General features: G+C 42.6%; 1 protein-coding gene across 2 annotated transcripts; it reads right to left on the bottom strand.

The window, feature by feature from the left end:
- Positions 1-249: 249 nt before the first annotated feature.
- On the bottom strand, positions 250-21,241 carry LOC106603856 (NEDD4 family-interacting protein 1-like). 2 transcript variants are annotated; one of them, XM_014198054.3, is made up of 7 exons: positions 21,042-21,241; positions 12,461-12,548; positions 12,052-12,182; positions 9,699-9,786; positions 9,361-9,485; positions 7,199-7,265; positions 250-813 (listed from the first exon to the last, which is right to left on the bottom strand). In XM_014198054.3, the coding sequence occupies exons 1-7, from the start codon at positions 21,069-21,071 to the stop codon at positions 710-712; spliced, it is 633 nt and encodes a 210-aa protein (XP_014053529.1). In that variant the 5' UTR covers positions 21,072-21,241; the 3' UTR covers positions 250-709. The 2 variants fall into 2 exon arrangements, with proteins under 2 accessions (XP_014053529.1, XP_045573309.2); XM_045717353.2 differs by lacking the exon at positions 21,042-21,241 and adding an exon at positions 12,752-12,883.
- Positions 21,242-22,217: the final 976 nt, after the last annotated feature.

The raw sequence follows: 22,217 nt of genomic DNA, 5'->3' as shown, positions 1-22,217 counted from the left end.
CCTGAACAGTTCAACCAATTTTTGGTTGTCATGCAGGCCTCCTTATAAAAACAAGAGCTTAGTCTCAAGGGGACTCCCTGCTTAAATAAAAAGGTTAAATCAATTCCTCGGATACTCCTTAAATGTCTGAAATGCACTGACAAACCCTAGCAACAAGGTTCCAATGCCTACCTCGATGACTGTATTGACTAGGATTTCCAGAGTGAAAATGACACTTGAATACAAAATCAGTTTTCTACACATTGAAGGTAACATCTTAAGACAGACTTTAATTTCATTATCATATACACATCAAGAAAAAAGCACTGCTTTTGATAAATTTGACTCAATGCTCCGATCCACAGACCGAACTCAATAGTACTGTCACAGGTTCAGCATACAGCTGAGCAGTCTCCATATCAAACACTTTGAAAGAGGACAGAAAAAGACAAGACTGCCCCCTATTGGCTAAAAGGGGTAGAGTACATACCATTGCTACAAACTGATAATAATATGTAAGGCATTATTTATACATCACAGATTTGATTGCAAATAGCACTTGACAAACCACTAATGATTGAATAGTTACAGAATTTTCAGCATCCACCAGTTTACATCAAGAGAGCGAAAGTGTATCGTCCGATTCAACAGCAGCAAAACATTTCTCAGCCTCCCGTGATGGAGTTTAGAAGCCAGAGCAAACTTCTCTATAGAAGTCAGATTTCCACTTTTAGTAGATGAAAAGGACTCTGGTTCGCGGAAGAGTAGAAAACGAGTCAGCCATTTTGCGTATCTTGGCGTAGTTGATGAAACCTCTGAGGAAGAGCAGGAATCCTAGAAGACAGAGAATACAGGAGTCATTTTTCTACGATGTTTTTTGGGGCAGCAACTCAACTCCAGGCATCAAACAAGGCATTCTTGTTAGTGTAAGTTAACTCTTCATGCACACTGTCCATTCAATAGATACTAGAGTTGAATGGCGGGAACATGGTTACCGAGATTTACCTCCCAAAACCACTCTTTTCCCGGGAAAAATAACTGCAAGAAACCGGTAAATTATAATAAATTATTTATATGAACAGCATGGCGTAAACTGGAACTGTTAAATTATATGAGATGTCTAAAATCGGTCTTCTCTACGGCCTCTGCATGATGAATCATCACCGCTGAGGATGGGCACAGACCCATCTCAGATTGGAGCGCAGTTCACAAATGCATGCAGATCTTATCTCATCATGGTAACCGTTTTTCTTGTGACAGGTAGACCTACATTTGCGGCAGCATAGTCTATAATATAAAGACAGAATGTGCATCTAATTTACCCATCTCCACCTGGCTTTCGGGGGTCACCTTATATTTTTTTTATGTAAATATATATTTTTTTATTGCAGCTGCAGAGTTAAAACAGCCCGTCACTCAAATATCGTTGCTTTAAATCTCTCCTGCTCTCTCATTGCATCCAAAATAGATAATCCAGTTGTAGAGTGATACATAGCCCTATATGTCCTGGTCTGTTTCAGGTAATACATTTAATGCAGTATTAGCCGTATATTTTTATAATTATTGATGGCTTATGAATAATAAGCTTCTTACTTATAGCCGCTGTCTCTTGCGCAATAAGCAAGCACCTGTGCTACACTAGCCTTGGAGTCCCATGCAGGAAAAGTTAGACTAGAATAGCTTGCTGGACATTTTTTATACCAATAGACTATTCAAAGAGGTAAGCAAGTGCGTATGCTGAACGTTAAATACATCAGCCAATAGAAATCACAGGTAGTTTGAAAGAGCAAACGCACGATGGCAGTAGGCTATAGCAGTTATTTATTTAGACCCATAACTATTCAATTATCTTCATCAAGAGAAGTGAAATCCTTCTGCATCTGATTCTAGTCCTATAATATTCAAGTATGACATTAGAATGACGAAGGACAAAACATATTTCATTTAACTGTTGAAAGCGAGGAAGAAATTAAACAAGAGAGAGAAATTAGGCACATGGTCCCGTGTGGCTCAGTTGGTACAGCATGGTGTTTGCAACGCCAGGGTTGTGCGTTCGATTCCCACGGGGAAATGTATGAAATGTATGCACTCACTACTGTAAGTCGCTCTGGATAAGAGCGTCTGCTAAATGACTAAAATGTTAAAATAAAGAAAAGAGCCTACTAGGTTAATAACATAAGCGGAAATATACTGCTCAAAAAAATAAAGGGAACACTTAAACAACACATCCTAGATCTGAATGAAAGAAATAATCTTATTAAATACTTTTTTCATTACATAGTTGAATGTGCTGACCACAAAATCACAAAAATAAATCAATGGAAATCCAATTTATCAACCCATGGAGGTCTGGATTTGGAGTCACACTCAAAATTAAAGTGGAAAACCACACTACAGGCTGATCCAACTGATGTAATGTCCTTAAAACAAGTCAAAATGAGGCTCAGTAGTGTGTGTGGCCTCCGCGTGCCTGTATGACCTCCCTACAACGCCTGGGCATGCTCCTGATGAGGTGGCGGATGGTCTCCTGAGGGATCTCCTCCCAGACCTGGACTAAAGCATCCGCCAACTCCTGGACAGTCTGTGGTGCAACGTGGCGTTGGTGGATAGAGCGAGACATGATGTCCCAGATGTGCTCAATTGGATTCAGGTCTGGGGAACGGGCGGGCCAGTCCACAGTATCAATGCCTTCCTCTTGCAGGAACTGCTGACACACTCCAGCCACATGAGGTCTAGCATTAGGAGGAACCCAGGGCCAACCGCACCAGCATATCTTACAAGGGGTCTGAGGATCTCATCTCGGTACCTAATGGCAGTCAGGCTACCTCTGGCGAGCACATGGAGGGCTGTGCGGCACCCCAAAGAAATGCCACCCCACACCATGACTGACCCACCGCCAAACCGGTCATGCTGGAGGATGTTGCAGGCAGCAGAACGTTCTCCACGGCGTCTCCAGACTCTGTCACGTGCTCAGTGTGAACCTGCTTTAATCTGTGAAGAGCACAGGGCGCCAATGGCGAATTTGCCAATCTTGGTGTTCTCTGGCAAATGCCAAACGTCCTGCACGGTGTTGGGCTGGAAGCACAACCCCCACCTGTGGACGTCGGGCCCTCATACCACCCTCATGGAGTCTGTTTCTGACCGTTTGAGCAGACACATGCACATTTGTGGCCTGCTGGAGGTCATTTTGCAGGGCTCTGGCAGTGCTTCTCCTGCTCCTCCTTGCACAAAGGCGGAGGTAGCGGTCCTGCTGCTGGGCTGTTGCCCTCCTACGGCCTCCTCCACGTCTCCTGATGTACTGGCCTGTCTCCTGGTAGCGCCTCCATGCTCTGGACACTACGCTGACAGACACAGCAAACCTTCTTGCCACAGCTCGCATTGATGTGCCATCCTGGATGAGCTGCACTACCTGAGCCACTTGTGTGGGTTGTAGACTCCATCTCATGCTACCACTAGAGTGAAAGCGCCGCCAGCATTCAAAAGTGACCAAAACATCAGCCAGGAAGCATAGGAACTGAGAAGTGGTCTGTGGTCCCCACCTGCAGAACCACTCCTTTATTGGGGGTGTCTTGCTAATTGCCTATAATTTCCACCTGTTGTCTATACCATTTGCACAACAGCATGTGAAATGTATTGTCAATCAGTCTTGCTTCCTAAGTGGACAGTTTGATTTCACAGAAGTGTGATTGACTTGGAGTTACATTGTGTTGTTTAAGTGTTCCCTTTATTTTTTTGAGCAGTATATGATAAATATATACACATTCTTCAAAGTAGCCACTCCTTGCCTTGAGAGAATTGCACACTCTTGGCATTATCTCAACCAGCTTCACCTGGAATGCTTTTCCAACAGTCTTGGAGTTTCCACATATGCTGAGCACTTGTTGGCTGCTTTTCCTTCACTCTGCTGTCCAACTCATCCCAAACTATTTCAATTGCGTTGAAGGTAGGTGATTGTGGAGGCCAGGTCATCTGATGCAACACTCCACTCTCATTCTTTGCCAAAAAACCTTATTTAACTAGGCAAGTCAGTTAAGAACAAATTCTTATTTACACCCCTACCTTGTCACAACAACTGATTGGCTCAAATCCATAAGAAGGAAAGAAATTCCACAAATTAAATTTTAAACAAGGCACACCTGTTAATTGAAATGCATTCCAGGTGAGACAATGCCAAGAGTGTGCAAAGCTGTCATCCCGGAGTCGCCTCTTCACTGTTGACGTTGAGACTGGTTTTTTGTTGGTACTATTTAATGAAGTGGCCAGTTGAGGAATTGTGAGGCGTCTGTTTCTCAAACTAAACACTAATGTACTTGTCCTCCTGCTCAGTTGTGCACCGGGGCCTCCCACTTTCTATTCTGGTTAAAGCCAGTTTGCGCTGTTCTGTGAAGGGAGTAGTACACAGATTTGTACGAGATCTTCAGTTTCTTGGCAATTTCTCGCATGGAATAGCCTTCATTTTTCAGAACATGAAGAGACTGACAAGTTTCAGGAGAAAGTACTTTGTTTCTGGCCCATTTTGAGCCTGTAATCGAACCCACAAATGCTGATGCTCCAGATTCAACTAGTCTAAAGAAGGCCAGTTTTATTGCTTCTTTTAAAATCAGGACAACAGTTTATCTGTGCTAACATAATTGCAAAAGGGTTTTCTAATGATCAATTAGCCTTTTAAAATGATAGCTAATCCAAGTTTAACACAACATGCCATTGGAACACAGGAGTGACGGTTGCTGATAATGGGCCTCTGTACGCCTATATTTCCAGCTACAATAGTGATTCAGAACATTAACAATGTCTACCCTATTTCTGATCAATGTTATTTTAAAAATGGACAAAAAAATAAAAAATAAATAAAAGTGAGGACATTTTAGTGACCCCACTTTTGAATGGTAGTGTATGTGTCAGCCTACCAATTATACAAATAGGCCCTACTATATTTCAAAATTAAATTTGCTAGCCTATACTTGTAACTTTGTAGGCCGCATGTGCGGACCCAGAATTGCATGTTCTCTCCCTGCTTTATCATGGTTTGAATGATGTGCCTAATTCCAGTCCATTTAATACAGTTCACACTCAAAGATTGGCCTACTTAAGCTAGTTTCATTTATTTACCCAAGAGCACATATAAGCTACATCTATGGGCTTTTCTGTTGAGTGTAATGTGCAGTAGCCTACATCATATATGTATTGGATAACACTAATCATTTGGGCTTGGGCTCATTAAAATGTATTTCATGTATGGCTCAGGTAGCTTCAGGCTTGACTAAATCAAATCCAGGCATATACCTATTTATATGCTTTAATGATTAATTAATGCTTTTGAATGACACTTCCGGTTTTAGCGGGAAATACTGGGTTACCCAGGAGAAAAGTGATTTATTCTCGGGATGGAACATTTGTAAAACACCGGGAAAATATTCAACCCTAATAGATAGTGCTGGGTATTTCTATAAATAAAAATGGGGCCAATGTGTGACAGGATGAAAAAAATCTATATGGTTTGAAACAAATAAAATGGACTTTCATGCCGTTCCATGTGCACTAAGGAATAAAGTGAATATGCAAATTGGCCCATAACTCCACCAACATAGGTCTAGGACTATACATCCTTTAAGCAAGGTTCATACAGACATTGGCAAGTCATTCAAGGACTTTCAGAGACTTGATCAAGCACTTAATTGTAATTTAAGGACCTCAACATTACACAATTGTACAATTGATATAATGGTACATATAGGGCCTAATATAGTAGCCTGTGTGGCCAACGCAGGCACACATAATAAAGCCATGAATAGCCGTAGCATTAATCTCACCATCTGAAAGTCACTAATGCGGTTTTTACAATGAGAGAGTGACCAAAAACCATGTTTCTTTTTTAATGAAAGGAATTGTATGGAAAACCAAGTTGATGCCAACAGATGTCGTCCTCATAATCACCGCACGTGGTTTTACTGCAAGAGTGGCGCAACACCCTCCAACTGAAGCGACGGGAAACAAACAAAAGTGGCCACATCTCCCACAAAAACAAATAAGTATGAGGGACCAGGAGAACTTAGAAACTGGCTACAATAACTTTTTATGCACCAAATTGAGGAAATGTCATAAAAAAAAAAAAAAGGTAGGCTTATTACAGTACTTGAATTTCTGAGCTCCAAATTCAAGTAGGCTACTTCAAGCCCCTTGTATGGTTTAAAATTGCAGGTCTAACATGGAAAACAAAATGTATGTTGTCATTTCATTACCAGATCATATCATGAATAAGCCATTGTCATTATATCCAGAATAATTAATAGGAATAGCTTGGGTGTTGCATAGTAGTCTATCCTACACAATTGTGCACAGTAGACTCAGCGTCCAATCCGAGGCATAAAAACATTAACTTGCTGCTTTTTCTGTTTACTCTAACGAGACCCTGCTGTAAATCAACATCAATTCTCTAGGGATATTAGATCCAACGTGGATCCAGGCACAACTGTCTTCACCGGCATAACGAATGAAACACCAAAATATTCTGGACATTCCTCACAAGCACCTTTTTTCCAGCACTTGGGCTGTTGTTGCGTCGCATACGCTTCCACAACAGCCGTTCATCACTTGACTGTCATTAGGAAAACTCCTTCCTGTATCACCACGTAACTAATCAGCTGGACACCAAATGCGCATCCAACAAGTATTATGCATAATTATAGAAGAACCACGTTAATGACAGTATCGATTTAGGTTAAGCATCAAAGGCAGGCGACTTTCAGAAGCATTTGATTTTGCAATGCATACATGATTATGTGCCCATGAAAACTGTTTTAACCCCGTAACATAAGGAGACACAAAATGTTACGTAGTTACACTGAATTTCTGAGATCTCTACACAAAAAATTAACTAAATAAAACTGTCCGACAGTTAAATCTCATGACATAACTTACATTGCCATAAACGCAAGGTTTATGTTATGTTTAATGTAACAATTTTGGACAAATCCGACAACATTGGTTTTAAAATCAACTTGTGAATTTTTATTGAAAATAGCTCTGATCCCCATTTATATATTAAATGTAAATGAAAAACTGGCAGATTATTATCAATGACTTAACAGCTGTAACAAGTTGTCCAGTGTAGGAAATCCTCACTGGTACCCTAATAAAAAGACCCTTCTACACCAATGCTACAATGCATTTACCTGTCTAGTACTACAAATGAAAACTACAGAAGAGTGGTTGTACCTACCCATTACCAGGAACACCCACCACAGCCAGTACTGCCCATCAAAGTACCCAGGGAAGTAGGTGGAGAACTGGGGGAAAAAACAAACATTAACCTGTTAGGGCTAGGGGGCAGTATTTACACGGCCAGATAAAAAAACGTACCCGATTTAATCTGGTTATTACTACTGCCCAGAAACTAGAATATGCATATAATTATTGGCTTTGGATAGAAAACACCCTAAAGTTTCTAAAACTGTTTGAATGGTGTCTGAGTATAACAGAACTCATATGGCAGGCAAAAACCTGAGAAGATTCTGTACAGGAAGTGCCCTCTCTGACCATTCATTGGGCTTCTTGACTCTTTTTATTGAAAACTTAGGATCTTTGCTGTAACGTGACACTTCCTACGGCTCCCATAGGCTCTCAGAACCCAGGAAAAAGCTGAGAATGACGTCTTTGCAGCCCCTGGCTGAAAAACATTAGCACCTTTGGTAAGTGGTCTATCAGAGGACAATGAGACTGAGGCGCGTGCACGAGGCGACCCCATGTTTTTATTTTCTCTCTCTGAGCTAAAACACAGATTTCCGGTCGGAATATTATCGCTATTTTACGAGAAAAATGGCATAAAAATTGATTTTAAACAGCGGTTGACATGCTTCGAAGTACGGTAATGGAATATTTAGATTTTTTTTGTCACGAAACGCGTCGGGCGCGTCGCCCTTCTTTACACTTGGGATAGTGTCTTGAACGCACGAACAAAACAGCGGATATTTGAACATAACTATGGATTATTTTGAACCAAACCAACATTTGTTATTGAAGTAGAAGTCCTGGGAGTGCATTCTGACGAAGAACAGCAAAGGTAATAACATTTTTCTTATAGTAAATCTGACTTTGGTGAGGGCTAAACTTGGTGGGTGTCTAAATAGCTAGCCCTGTGATGCCGGGCTATCTACTTAGAATATTGCAAAATGTGCTTTCACCGAAAAGCTATTTTAAAATCGGACATAGCGAGTGCATAGAGGAGTTCTGTATCTATAATTCTTAAAATAATGGTTATGCTTTTTGTTAACGTTTATCGTGAGTAATTTAGTAAATTCACATGAAGTTTGCGGGGGGTATGCTAGTTCTGAACGTCACATGCTAATGTAAAAAGCTGGTTTTTGATATAAATATGAACTTGATTGAACAAAACATGCATGTATTGTATAACATAATGTCCTAGGATTGTCATCTGATGAAGATCAAAGGTTAGTGCTGCATTTAGCTGTGGTTTGGGTTTATGTGACATTATATGCTAGCTTGAAAAATGGGTGTCTGATTATTTCTGGCAGGGTACTCTGCTGACATAATCTAATGTTTTGCTTTCGTTGTAAAGCCTTTTTGAAATCGGACAGTGTTGTTAGATTAACGAGAGTCTTGTCTTTAAAATGGTGTAAAATAGTCATATGTTTGAGAAATTGAAGTAATAGCATTTCTAAGGTATTTGAATAACGCGCCACAGGATTCCACTGGCTGTTACGTAGGTGGGACGATTTCGTCCCACCTTCCCTAGAGATTTTAACAGATAAGTGGACCAGTCAGAGTAATCATGAACGTGATCTTGGGCTCTGGAAGAGGGAAACCTACACCAAACTGAAGTACTTTGCCATCAGATCACTACTCCAAGATGCCAACTTTGATTGTTGGGAAAGAGCTCACAAGTTTAGCATTTCACTGCACTGTTTTATACCCGCTGTATCCTGTGCATGTGACATTAAAACTAAAGCTCAGAGGGTGTTGGTAGTGATATCTTGTGTAAAATAAATAAATAATATATATATATAGATATATATATATATAGGCACACTAAATACTGCCTGGCCACGCCCACAGACGTTAGTTTCTCCTCTGCAGTGAGTCTGGATCTGAGTACCTCCCTGACCCTTCACCATGGGTTGGGCCATAGCCACGTGGGTAAAGCGGAGGTTTGAAAATGTGTCATTGGCTTTGATACTCGGATTAGTTAGAGACGATCCAAATCGTGCCCCTCGTCATCACAAACGACTTCAAATGATTGCTACATTCTTGAGTCTGAAACTGCAATCTACAGAACAGCGGAATCATTTAGTGGGAGTTGTCAGGCTACTGTAAATATGCTCCCAATAGTTGAATGGGTAAACTGAAATGTTAGTGATATGTTACCCGGACGATGAGGATCCACTTGATGAGAGACAGGCCAAAGCCAGAGATGGCCCCGTAGCGGCCAGCTGCTGAGGTGGTCAGACAGAAGGACAGGAAGAAGCCGATCCAGTTGAAGAGGAATGCCACTGAAGAGGAGAGAGAGAGGAGGAGCTTTAATACAGACCTGTGCATATGGTCGACTAGGATGGGCTGTTTCTCAACACAAATACTATTCTAAGATCACATCAAATACCTTTATCATCAAATAAATACATGACATGCCTCTTCATTTTGCTGGGTGTATTATACTAACCCCAGTCTTCACCAAGGAGAAGATTCAACTTCAAGATGTGACTTACTAAAAAATGTCAACATGAAAATCCCATCGTTGCCTATCTGCAGCTGGTCCGCATCCTCAAAGTCATCCCTGGCTGCAAAGTCATCATCCTGCAGAGATAAAGAAATGGTGGAGATGATCGTCAAGTCATTTTTGATGATGGAAACCTCACTGCAGTCTATATCAACCAAAGACAGCAAACATTCATGCTACGAACATGTCCTTCTCTTTACATTGCCCTAAAGTAGTGGATGTACAAGTTATTCAGCTGGAGATGTTCCAATTATAATTTTGTAATTTTAATTTAAACTAGGCAAGTCAATTAATAAATTGTTATTTACAATGACGGCCTACCCCGGCCAAACCCTAACGACGCTGGGCCAACTGTGCGCCACCCTATTGGACTCCTGATCACGGCCGGTTGTGATACAGCCCGGGATTAAAACGTTTCAAAACAGACTTGACCTATACAGAGTACAGTATACAGTGCCTTCGGAAAGTATTCAGACCTCTTGACTTTCACATTAGAGCCTTATTCTAAAATGGATTAAATCTACACACATTACCCCATAATAACAAAGCAAAAACTGGCTGACATTTTTGCTAATTTATTAAAAATACTAACCTTAAAAAGCTCACATTGACATAAGTATTCAGACCCTTTACGCAGTACTTTGTTGAGCACATTTGGCAGCAATTACAGAACTGAGTCTTCTTGGGTATGACGCAACAATCTTGGCACATCTGTAATTGTGGAGTTTCTCCCATTATTCTCTGCAGATCCTCTCAAGCTCTGTCATGTTAGATGGGGAGTGTTGCTGCACAGCTATTTTCAGGTCTCTCCAGAGATGCTCGATCTGGTTCAAGTCCAGGCTCTGGCTGGGCCACTCAAGAACATTCAGAAACTTGTCCCGAAGCCACTCCTGCGTTGTCTTGGCTGTGTGCTTAGGGACGTTGTCCTGTTGGAAGGCGAACCTTCGCCCTTGTCTGAGGTCCTGGGCAGGTTTTCGTCAAGGAGCTCTGTACTTTGCTCTGTTCATCTTTGCCTCAACCCTGACTAGTCTCCCAGTCCCTGCCGCTGAAAAACATCCCAACAGCATGATGATGCCACCACCATGCTTCACCATAGGGATGGTGCCAGGTTTCCTTCACACGAGACGCTTGGCATTCAGGCCAAAGAGTTCAATCTTGGTTTCATCAGACCAGAGAATCTTATTTCATGGTCTGAGAGTCTTTAGGTGGCTTTTAGCAAACTCCAAAGAGGCTCTCGTGCCTTTTACTGAGGAGTGGCTTCTGTCTGGCCTCTACCATAAAGGCCTGATTGGTAGATTGCTGTGGAGATGGTTGTCCTGATGGAAGGTTCTCCCATCTCCACAGAGGAACTCTCGAGCTCCGTCAGAGAGACCATCGGGTTCTTGGTCACCTCCCTGACCATGGACCTTCTCCCCCAATTGCTCAGTTTGGCTGGGCGGCCAGCTCAAGGAGGAGTCTTGGTGGTTCCAAACTTCTTCCATTTAAGAATGATGGAGGCGACTGTGTTCTTGGGGACTTTCAATGCCGCTGGAATGTTTTGGTACCCTTCCCCAGATCTGTGCCTCGACACAATCCTGTCCCGGAGCTCTACAGAGAGTTCCTTCTTCATGGCTTGGTTTTTGCTCTGACATGCACTGTCAACTGTGGGACCGTATATAGACAGGTGTGTGCCTTTTCAAATCATGTCCAATCAATTTAAATTTACCACATGTGGACTCCAATCAAGTTGTAGAAAGATCTCAAAGATGATCAATGGAAACAGGATGCACCTGAGCTCAATTTCGAGTCTCATAGCCAAGGGTCTGAATACTTATGTAAATAAGATGTGTTTTTATTTTTAATACATTTGCAAAAATGTCTAAAAACCTGTTGTTGCATTGTCATTATGGGGTATTGTGTGTAGATTGATGAGGATATATATATATATGTTTTTTTAATCCATTTTAGAATAAGGCTGTAACGTATCAAAATGTGGAAAAGGTCTGAATACTTTCCGAAGGCACTGTATACCTACACACACCCATGGTTAAACAGGCGTACTTTGATATTATATGCAATGGGGTTCATGGAGTCATTTTCAGAAACTAGCCCGCATCCAGCTCAATGTAAATAGTACACAAAACTGAGGCACGGTTGGTTACGTGGGAGATCAGCCACACCATCAAAAAAAGAATGTAGAAAATGTACTCAGGAAGTATTCTGACCGTCAATAGACAGGGACTGAATTCCTTTCTGCCACACCCACAACACCGAGGAACAACACAGAACCTGGATGAACACAAAATAGTCCAGCAAAACTACAAGGGATGGTTACGTGGAGTTTGTAGTGCTGGAAGACTCACCCTTTCAGCCACCAAGGGAACATGGACTTCAGCCTTTGTTCTCTCTGCCTCGTCATAGGAAGGGAGAGTTGTGGCCACGTTGTATGACGGTGGCTTGGGGAACCCCCCGTCCTCTTTGTAGGCAAAATAAGCTAAGGGAGGTAAATAAGTGAAATAAGCTGCTGTGTTACACTGGAGTGCAATATATCCCCTTTTGGTAGGCTAATTGCTGTAACACCATAAGTAAACCTAATGCTAGGCTAGCAGGGAAATCGCCTGTTATAAAAAAAAGATACTTGACTTGTCCTAGTTTAGTTCTAGACTGTAATTGTCCAATGACTCTCAGGGCAGCGGTAAAGACATTGACCCCCAGGCCAAACCATAACACTCCACTGTGATGTGTGTATTTGTGTATGCATTGAACTATTACCTGCATTATCTGCTGCAATGCTGCTGTAAGGGGGTGGGGCTTCAGCTGCCACCTGGAGAACCTCCTCTGGCTCCTCTTCATTAGGCAGCTGAATAGGGGAAGAGTCAATAAACTGGTTATGCCTAGCTGACAGAGAACATCAACATGACCTAGTGAAGAGATCAGTTCAAGGCCTGGAGAAAGTGCTCGTTTTATTCAGGCTCTAAGCTAAAGGGTCAGGCGAGCACATATTATAGCAGACTTCTGGACAGAAAACAAAATAACGAACGCCAGCCGTTCTCAGTAGATCACCTGCTGGGTGATGAACTGTGGCGATTCAGCACGTACAATCATCAGGAAATTAACAGAAAATGAAGGCCGATGTTCTGCAATCAGAAGAGACGAGGCTGCGCAGTCGACATCTGCTGTTTCGTTCCCTCTCGTAGAATAAAAAGAAGAAGTGGTCACACTAGGTTCCAGCATCACGCTTTGACAGGAACTCACATGACCACCTACTTATTTGACAAAATGGCAAGCAGACAGTTCCCCATTTTGGTTGTCATTTCTTTCATTTTCATAACAGGTCGCTGAACGATCTATGGGAACTCCTTCCCCGTCACACGATATGATTGAAAAAGCATAATATCGAAGATGTATTTGATCCCCTGCTGATTTTGTACGTTTGCCCACTGACAAAGAAAGGATCAGTCTATAATTTTAATGGTAGGTTTATTTGAACAGTGAGACAGAATAACAAAAATATCCAGAAAAACACATGTAAAAAATGTTATAAATTGATTTGCATTTTAATGAGGGAAATACGTATTTGACCCCTCTCAATCAAAAAGATTTCTGGCTCCCAGGAGCTGAGATTAGGCACACACTCTTGAAGGGAGTGCTCCTAATCTCAGTTTGTTACCTGTATAAAAGACACCTGTCCACAGAAGCAATCAATCAATCAGATTCCAAACTCTCCACCATGGCCAAGACCAAAGAGCTCTCCAAGGATGTCAGGGACAAGATTGTAGACCTACAAGGCTGGAATGGGCTACAAGACCATCGCCAAGCAGCTTGGTGAGAAGGTGACAACATTTGGTGCGATTATTCGCAAATGGAAGAAACACAAAAGAACTGTCAATATCCCTCGGCCTGGGGCTCCATGCAAGATCTCACCTCGTGGAGTTGCAATGATCATGAGAACGGTGAGGAATCAGCCCAGAACTACACGGAAGGATCTTGTCAATGATCTCAAGGCAGCTGGGACCATAGTCACCAAGAAAACAATTGGTAACACACTACGCCGTGAAGGACTGAAATCCTGCAGCGCCCGCAAGATCCCCCTGCTCAAAAATACATATACATGCCCGTCTGAAGTCTGCCAATGAACATCTGAATGATTCAGAGGACAACTGGTGAAAGTGTTGTGGTCAGATGAGACCAAAATGGAGCTCTTTGACATCAACTCAACTCGCCGTGTTTGGAGGAGGAGGAATGCTGCCTATGACCCCAAGAACACCATATCCCCGTCAAACACAGAGGTGGAAACATTATGCTTTGTGGGTGGTTTTCTGCTAAGGGGACAGGACAACTTCACCGCATCAAAGGGACGATGGACGGGGCCATGTACCGTCAAATCTCGGGTGAAAACCTCCTTCCCTCAGCCAGGGCATTGAAAATGGGTATTACAGCATGACAATGACCCAAAACACACAGCCAAGGCAACAAAGGAGTGGCTCAAGAAGAAGCACATTAATGTCCTGGAGTGGCCTAGCCAGTCTCCAGACCTTAATCCCATAGAAAATCTGTGGAGGGAGCTGAAGGTTTGAGTTGCCAAACGTCATCCTCGAAACCTTAATGACTTGGAGAAGATCTGCAAAGAGGAGTGGGACAAAATCCCTCCTGAGATGTGTGCAAACCTGGTGGCCAACTACAAGAACTGTCTGACCTCTGTGATTGCCAACAAGGGTTTTGCCACCAAGTACTAAGTCATGTTTTGCAGAGGGGTCAAATACTTATTTCCCTCATTAAAATGCACATAATTTTATAACATTTTTGACATGCGTTTTTCTGGATTTTGTTGTTGTTATTCTGTCCCTCACTGTTCAAATAAACCTACTATTAAAATTATAGACTTATCATTTCTTTGTAAGTGGGCAAACGTACAAAATCAGCAGGGATCAAATACTTTCCCCCCCACTGTACAAAGAGGCATGGCGCGACTAACTTTTTCCCTCACCATCCCAGAGTGGAATTTCAACTGTCCCAAACAGAACTTGATCATTCCCAAAATGAAAAAACAATTTATTTTATTTTATTTTGTTATGCCAACATGGGGCTAGGACTAGGTCATTTGCAGGGCTTTTAAAGTAATTGGTGTATATTTCATAACCTTAAATTTGTTAAGAAAAACGTTTAGCATCATGAAGTATATTTCTTCAATTTCTTTTGTGACATGAGTCTTTTAAATCAAAATATCACAGATGAGACAAATGTTCACCTGGTTACCGTAGTAATGCGACTCCAGTCATGTTTGTGTTTGTGAGAGTGACTCGTATCCGGGGTGCTTCTCTTCCCTAGCAGTTGAAACTAAACATTGAAAAACAACCTAGCTTGTGAACAAAACAATATAAATAGCCAAGGAACACAAGCACAAAGTCTCACTTCTGTAGACTGTATGCCTGTACGCAGCAATTCTAAAAATGAATCTGTCACTCAGCTCTTCACGTGTGCACACACAGTCCCCAGGCAGGCAGTGTTGCAGCGCGAGGCAGAAATACTTAGAACATTTTACTGTTTGCATTCGTTTCAGGAGATACAACCATATTCTCTAGAATACCATAGTAGCTAGCCATAGCAAACAGACAATGCAAATGGCACAGCAACTCCCTGCACGCGAAATATCCTCTCCGGGCTGGTGGCCCGCAGACGGGCTGGGAGAGTCAAATGTGCATTCTAATAGGCCTATTTGCTCAACATTGGAATGATATTCTAATATTATGTTACATATGCGATGCCTAGCCAGCCATATCACTGTTTGAAACCTGGACCTTTTACATGGCATATCTTACCTTGCTTTTAATAGACTACATCCAAAATCCGACCAAAGAAAAAAAAGCAAAGACTTCCTGATATGCCATTGAAAGCATTCTTCTACTGTCCAAAGTCAGTAAGGCAGAATCCTATTGTTGCATCTTCAGATACTCTACGTTTCTACCATTAGTCTGTATATCCATCTGTCGCATTATAAAAACTGCTCGCATCAGGTGCGTGTTTGAGAATGGTGTTTAAACATTTTAGGACGCCCTTAATTTTGAGCCCTGGCCGTGAATAGTTGATTTATGCATTTATAAAATACAGCATAAAAACATTGAGCATGACATCCAGACATATCCTCCAACATAGCACATATACACAGTATCTCACAAGGTACAATACAGAACTAAATGGGTTCACAAGCACAAGTCATCACATCCCAGTTCCAGGAATTGTTGATTTTTATCTAATCTAGTCCCCCTCTGTCATTATTGTGCTGGCCCATACTAGCTAACTTGTATTGCTTTTTGTCAGGCATTTCCATCTTTGTGTGTTCTCTAGCTAGCTAGTTTTCGGGATACACTCGAAGCTACCTCAAAAGTTAGCTCGTAGCTAGCTAGCTAAATTAGCCACACATAGCTACCGTAGCTAGTTGGTTTGTTGTACCCGGTTGGCGGTTGTTGACCCGCCATGTCGGGCCAGTCCCCGCAGACTAGCCCGTTGATCTAGCATTACCATTCCCTCACTTGGAGTTCTGCTGTGACCACAGTGCTCAGCGGTGCTGTTGGCTACCGGTCCTCTCTTGACCAAGTCCACCAACGCTGAGCCTTACAGTCCACTCTTAACTCTGCCAGTCTGATGGCGTCATATAGGCGGGAGTTTCGAGTTGGGTCCTTGATACATATTTAGGTGGGAGTCTCGACTCCGAAGCACGATGGGTCGAAGCCAACGGTAAATATTACTTTCTAAGCATCCAAAGCCAATACCAAGGCAATCGAAGCACACAGAGACAAAAAGCTACTTCTTGTTACCTTTTTCTTGGAACACACTTCTCTTACGTGAAATCTGTTCTTTCCACACTGATTCAGTGCTGTACACATGTCATTCCACCCATGTCAACTAGAGGTCGACCGATTAATCGGAATGGCCGATTAATTAGGGCCGATTTCAAGTTCATAACAATCGGTAATCGGCATTTTTGGACACCGATTGTGGCCGATTACATTGCACTCCACGAGGAGACTGCGTGGCAGGCTGACTACCTGTTACGCGAGTGCAGCAAGAAGCCAAGGTAAGTTGCTAGCTAGCATTAAACTGATCTTAACATACTCACTAGTTAACTACACATGGTTGATGATATTACTAGTTTATCTAGCGTGTCCTGCGTTGCATATAATCGATGCGGTGCCTGTTAATTTTTCATTGAATCACAGCCCACTTCGCCAAACGGGTGATGATTTAACAAGCGCATTCGCAAAAAAAGCACTGTCATTGCACCAATGTGTACCTAACCATAAACATCAATGCCTTTCTTTAAAAATCAATACACAAGTATATATTTTTAAACCTGCATATTTAGTTAATATTGCCTGCTAACATGAATTTCTTTTAACTAGGGAAATTGTGTCACTTTTCTTGCGTTCCGTGCAAGCAGTCAGGGTATATGCAGCAGTTTGGGCTGCCTGGCTCGTTGAGAACTGTGTGAAGACCATTTATCCCTAACAAAGAACGTAATTAATTTGCCAGAATTTTACATAATTATGACATAACATTGACGGTTGTGCAATGTAACAGGAATATTTAGACTTACGGTTGCCAGCCGTTAGATAAAATACAGAACGATTCCGTATTTCACTGAAAGAATAAACGTTTTGTTTTCGAAATTATAGTTTCCGGATTTGGCCATATTAATGACCTAAGGCTCGTATTTCTGTGTGTTATGTTATAATTAAGTCTATGATTTGATATTTCATAGAGCAGTCTGACTGAGCGGTGGCAGGCAGCAGCAGGCTCGTAAGCATTAATTCAAACAGCACTTTTGTGTGTTTGCCAGCAGCTCTTCGCTGTGCTTCAAGCATTGAGCTGTTTATGACTTCAAGCCCATCAACTCCCGAGATTAGGCTGGTGTAACCGATGTGAAATGGCTAGCTAGTTAGCGGGGTGCGCACTAATAGCGTTTCAGTCGGTAAAGTCACTCGCTCTGAGAACTTGAAGTAGTTGTTCCCCTTGCTCTGCAAGGGCCGCGGCTTTTGTGGAGCGATGGGTAACGATGCTTCGAGGGTGGCTGTTGTCAATGTGTTCCTGGTTCGAGCCCAGGTAGGGGCGAGGAGAGGGATGGAAGCTATACTGTTACACTGGCAATACTATAGTGCCTATAAGAACATCCAATAGTCAAAGGTATATGAAATACAAATGGTATAGAGAGAAATAGTCCTATAATAACTACAACCTAAAACTTCTTACCTGGAAATATTGAAGACTCATGTTAAAAGGAACCACCAGCTTTCATATGTTCTCATGTTCTGAGCAAGGAACTTAAACGTTAGCTTTTTTACATGGCACATATTGCACTTTTACTTTCTTCTCCAACACTTTGTTTTTGCATTATTTAAACCAAATTGAACATGTTTCATTATTTATTTGAGGCTAAATTGATTTTACTGGTGTATTATATTAAGTTAAAATAAAAAAATGTTCATTCAATATTGTTGTAATTGTCATTATTACAAATAAAATAAATATATATTTTTTAAATAAAAAATCTGACCGATTATTCGGTATTGGATTTTTTTGGTCCTCCAATAACTGGTATCGGCATTGAAAAATCATAATCGGTTGACCTCTAAATGTCAACAGTGTGAAAAACAACTCCCAGCCTCAGATGAGCACACACACTTCTTTGTTTGGGAGCTGAACATGCTCAAGCGGACAGGGTAGAAGCTCATGCACTCAGTCAGAAATTCAAACCAAGATCATTCAAATCTCGACTTGCGCACTTTGCATCAAATGAGTCTACCACACAGATCTAACACTCCAGGTCTAATGATGGGTCTCACTCCCCTCGTGATCCACCACTCAATAAACACCATAGCTCATCCTTGCCAGGGCACAAATTGACACAGATGCGGTATAAGATTAAATTCAACCTTTATTTAACTAGGGAAGTCAGTTAAGAACAACTGCTTATTTACAATGACGGCCTACCCCGATCAAATCCGGACGAAGCTGGGCCAATTATGCGCCGCCCTATGGGACTCCAATCATGGCCGAATGTGATACAGCCTGGATTCGAACCAGGGACTGTAGTGACGCCTCTTGCACTGAGACGCAGTGCCTTAGACCACTGCTCCCGAGTGGCGCAGCGGTCTAAGGTCTGCCCTTAAGCACATCCTGGCCAGGCTTCCCCTGCCGGTACCAAACCCCTACATCTGATGATGCTGTCATGTACCACAGCTCTAGTATCGTCTAAGCCTGCCGGCCTAGCAGTGACGGTTGACCAGAAAATACATTTGTCTGAAATATTTGAGAGGGCAAGCAGGAACTTCAACGTGGAACATGCACCTACTGCCATGGCATCCACATCCAAGTTTGATCAATTCCGTTTTTTAAAAGACAGACATAATCCCGTTGTTCAAAGATTTGGCGTGCTCCAAGGCACTTGGTTTTGGCCACTTCCCCCGTGTGGATAAATCATTTGCTTCACTTGTCCTGCCTGCTTCTCTCGCTCTCTTTTCAGACAAAGAGCTGCCTAACAAACAATGCAGGGCATCTGATTGCATCCTACGCAGGACATATGACAGCACTGCTTCAGCCAAAAAGCTTAGCAATTCAGCAGCGACAGTGGCCTTCAATTAGAAGGAACTGCAGGAACGCAGAGAAGCACAAATGGAGCTTAATTTCAAACCATAGAATGCATCAGCCAGCAAACCATTACTCACGTCCCACAGCCTTGCACACATCAACTGCACCAGGTAACTACTGCTATGGGCAAACAGACACCTCACATTCTTCAGAGCAATACACCTGCCAGGGGTGGAGAATCAGGCAGCAGGCCCTCTCTCTAGAGGCCCTCTTCCTTCAGACTGGAGGATATATCCCACAGTAGTGGCGATGATCTGGGCACGACTCAGAAGGGCCGTTGCCGATCTGTTAGCGTCGCAAGACTCAACCCATTGTCCTATGTTGTTCTCCATAAAAAGGGTACAGAAGGTGTGTTCTCTGGAGTGATGAATCACGCTTCACCATCTGGCAGTCAGACAGACAAATCTGAGTTTGGTGTATGCCAGAACGCTACCTGCCCTAATGCATAATGCCAAATGTACAGTTTGGTGGAGGAGGAATAACGGTCTGGGGCTGTTTATCATGGTTCGGGCTAGGCCCCTTAGTTCCAGTGAAGGGAAATCTTAACACTACAGCATACAATTACATTCTAGACAATTCTGTGCTTCCAACTTTATGGCAAGTTCTGGGACAGCACTTTCCTGTTTCAGCATAACAATGCACCCGTGCACAAAGCAAGGTTCATAGAGAAATGGTTTGTCGAGATCAGTGTGGAAGAACTTGACAGAGCCCTGACCTCAACCCCATCTTACACCTTTGGGATAAAATGGAGCACTGACTGAAAACCAGGCCTAATCACCTAACATCAAGGCCTGCAGCAATGTTCCAACATATAGTGGAAAGCCTTCCCAGAAGAGTGGAAGCTGTTATAGCAACAAAGGTGGGACCAACTCCATATTAATGCCCACAATTTTAGAATGAGATGTTCAATGAGCAGTTGTCCACATGCTTTTGGTCATGTTGAGCTGCGCAGCGGCCTATGGCACTGCCTTGCAGTGCTAAAGGCGTCACTACAGACCTGAGTTCAAACCCAGGCTGTGTCGAAGCCAGCCGTGACTGGGAGACCCATGAGGCGGCGCACAATCGGCCCAGTGTCGTCTAGGTTGGGCCGGCCAGGATGTCCTTCTCCCATCACGCTCTAGCCACTCCTTGTGACGGGCTGGGCGCATGCATGCCGACTTCGGTCGACAGTTGTACGGTGTTTCCTCCGACACATAGGTGTGGCTGGCTTCCGGGTTAAGCGAGCAGTGTGTCAAGAAGCAGTGCGGCTTGGCAGGGTCATGTTTCTGAGGACGCATGGCTCTCCGTACGGGAGCTGCAGCAATGTGACTAGACTAACTACTACCAATTGGATATCACAAAATTGGGGAGAAATGGGAGTAAATGTAAAAAAATATCAAATAAAATGTAGTGTAGTTTGTTAGCTAGCATTATTAGCTAATGTTAGTTACACTATCAAAACATTACCATTATGAAAGTTGACCAAGTTAGCAAAAATGCATTGCTAACCAACAAAACAATGACTAACATGTTAATGTAGCTATAAAGCATTATGACGTGTTAATATTAATTTGTTAACTGACGTTTCAATCATGGTGCCATTCAAAACAACGAGGCCTAACTCGAGCCAACCCATCACCAGTGTTTCTTGCAAACCTCTAGCTAACTAACGTTTGTTAGCTAATGCTTGCCAACGTTAACTCAAAGACACGACAAACGTTTTACTCACCTGCTGATATCTAGCGCTTGGCTCAGACATCCTGATATGAACAGAGGCAAATCCTTGTATTTAAACAATAAATCAATTAGATTATCACCAATGTAACGTTATTCAATACAGAAATTATAGCTATAACGGTAATATAAACTCTTTCCTCGGGACACTGTCTCTGCTCAGGTCCCTCCCCTTGTTTCTTCTTCTTCGTCTTGTTCTTCTTCTTTGGGATTTGGCTGGCAGATCGCATCCAATTTTTAAGGTGCATACACCGCCACCTACTGTACCGGAGTGTGAGGCCAATCACGGCATACCTACTTTACATTATCTTCATTAATCCTGTTCCTATAAGAAAGTGAAACAGAGCCCTAGACACCACTTCCCTCCCCCATTACACCACCCAAACTCCAAGTCTGTCCAGCATCTCGAACCCTTTCACATAAATCTCTCCCTACCTACTTCATACAGTTCACAAAATATCAACATATGCTCCACCGTTTCCTCCACTAAACACTCATCACACAGAACTGTTTCATGTCTCCTTATCATCCACAATGTTGCATTCAAACCTGTGCCCAAACTGTAGTCTACTCCACACAACTTCCTCTCTCCTACATCCCATACTCCCCACCTCTTCCTTTACTGGCCGGTGCGCACGATAAAATTGCCTCCCCTTACTACTAGCATCCCACTCCCTTACTACTAGCATCCCACTCCCAAAGATTGAGCCCTTTTGCCTGGATCAAGGACTTGACTTCCCTGCGGCCCAGCGGGACCAAAGATTTTTATATCTAAACCAAGACAGACCACAACCTGTCGTTTCAAACGGGAACAAATGAGCCATAGTGGGCAACACAAGCAATGGGGTTGGCAGAGCCAAGCAGGAGCTAGCGAAATCCTATTAGCGCATTCTAGCATTCATTTGCAAATTTCTGTTGGGGAACGCCTACTAAACAACGCAAATTGTGTGTCAGCCAAAATCCATCTCGTTCCATCTTCTCCCACTGCCGGCCCACATGTTTGGTAGTGAGTGGAAACGCCAACCGGATGCTCACATTTATACATCCGGTGAAATATCTGTCTCATTGTTGTATCTGTGCTTATATTGCGTTTACATGGTACGAGGTAGATGATAAGCGGCAAACCGGATGTCATTGTTTTCAATGAGAGCACAACGGTAAATGCCATTGA

Source organism: Salmo salar, chromosome 04, assembly GCF_965601325.2.
Source record: "Salmo salar chromosome 04, fSalSal1, whole genome shotgun sequence".
NCBI classification, from domain to species: Eukaryota; Metazoa; Chordata; class Actinopteri; order Salmoniformes; family Salmonidae; genus Salmo; species Salmo salar.
Note: the sequence above shows the minus strand (reverse complement) of the source record. Positions and strands in the feature narration are given on the sequence as shown.

Excerpts from the sequence above, each read along its gene's own strand:
- LOC106603856 (XM_045717353.2), bottom strand. The coding sequence starts at position 12,793 with ATGATTGTACGTGCTGAATCGCCACAGTTCATCACCCAGCAG. Across the intron at positions 9,787-12,051 it reads TTCCCTTGGTGGCTGAAAGG|GATGATGACTTTGCAGCCAG; the intron begins GTGAGTCTTCCA and ends TTATCTCTGCAG. Across the intron at positions 9,486-9,698 it reads TTTCATGTTGACATTTTTTA|TGGCATTCCTCTTCAACTGG; the intron begins GTAAGTCACATC and ends TCTCCTCTTCAG.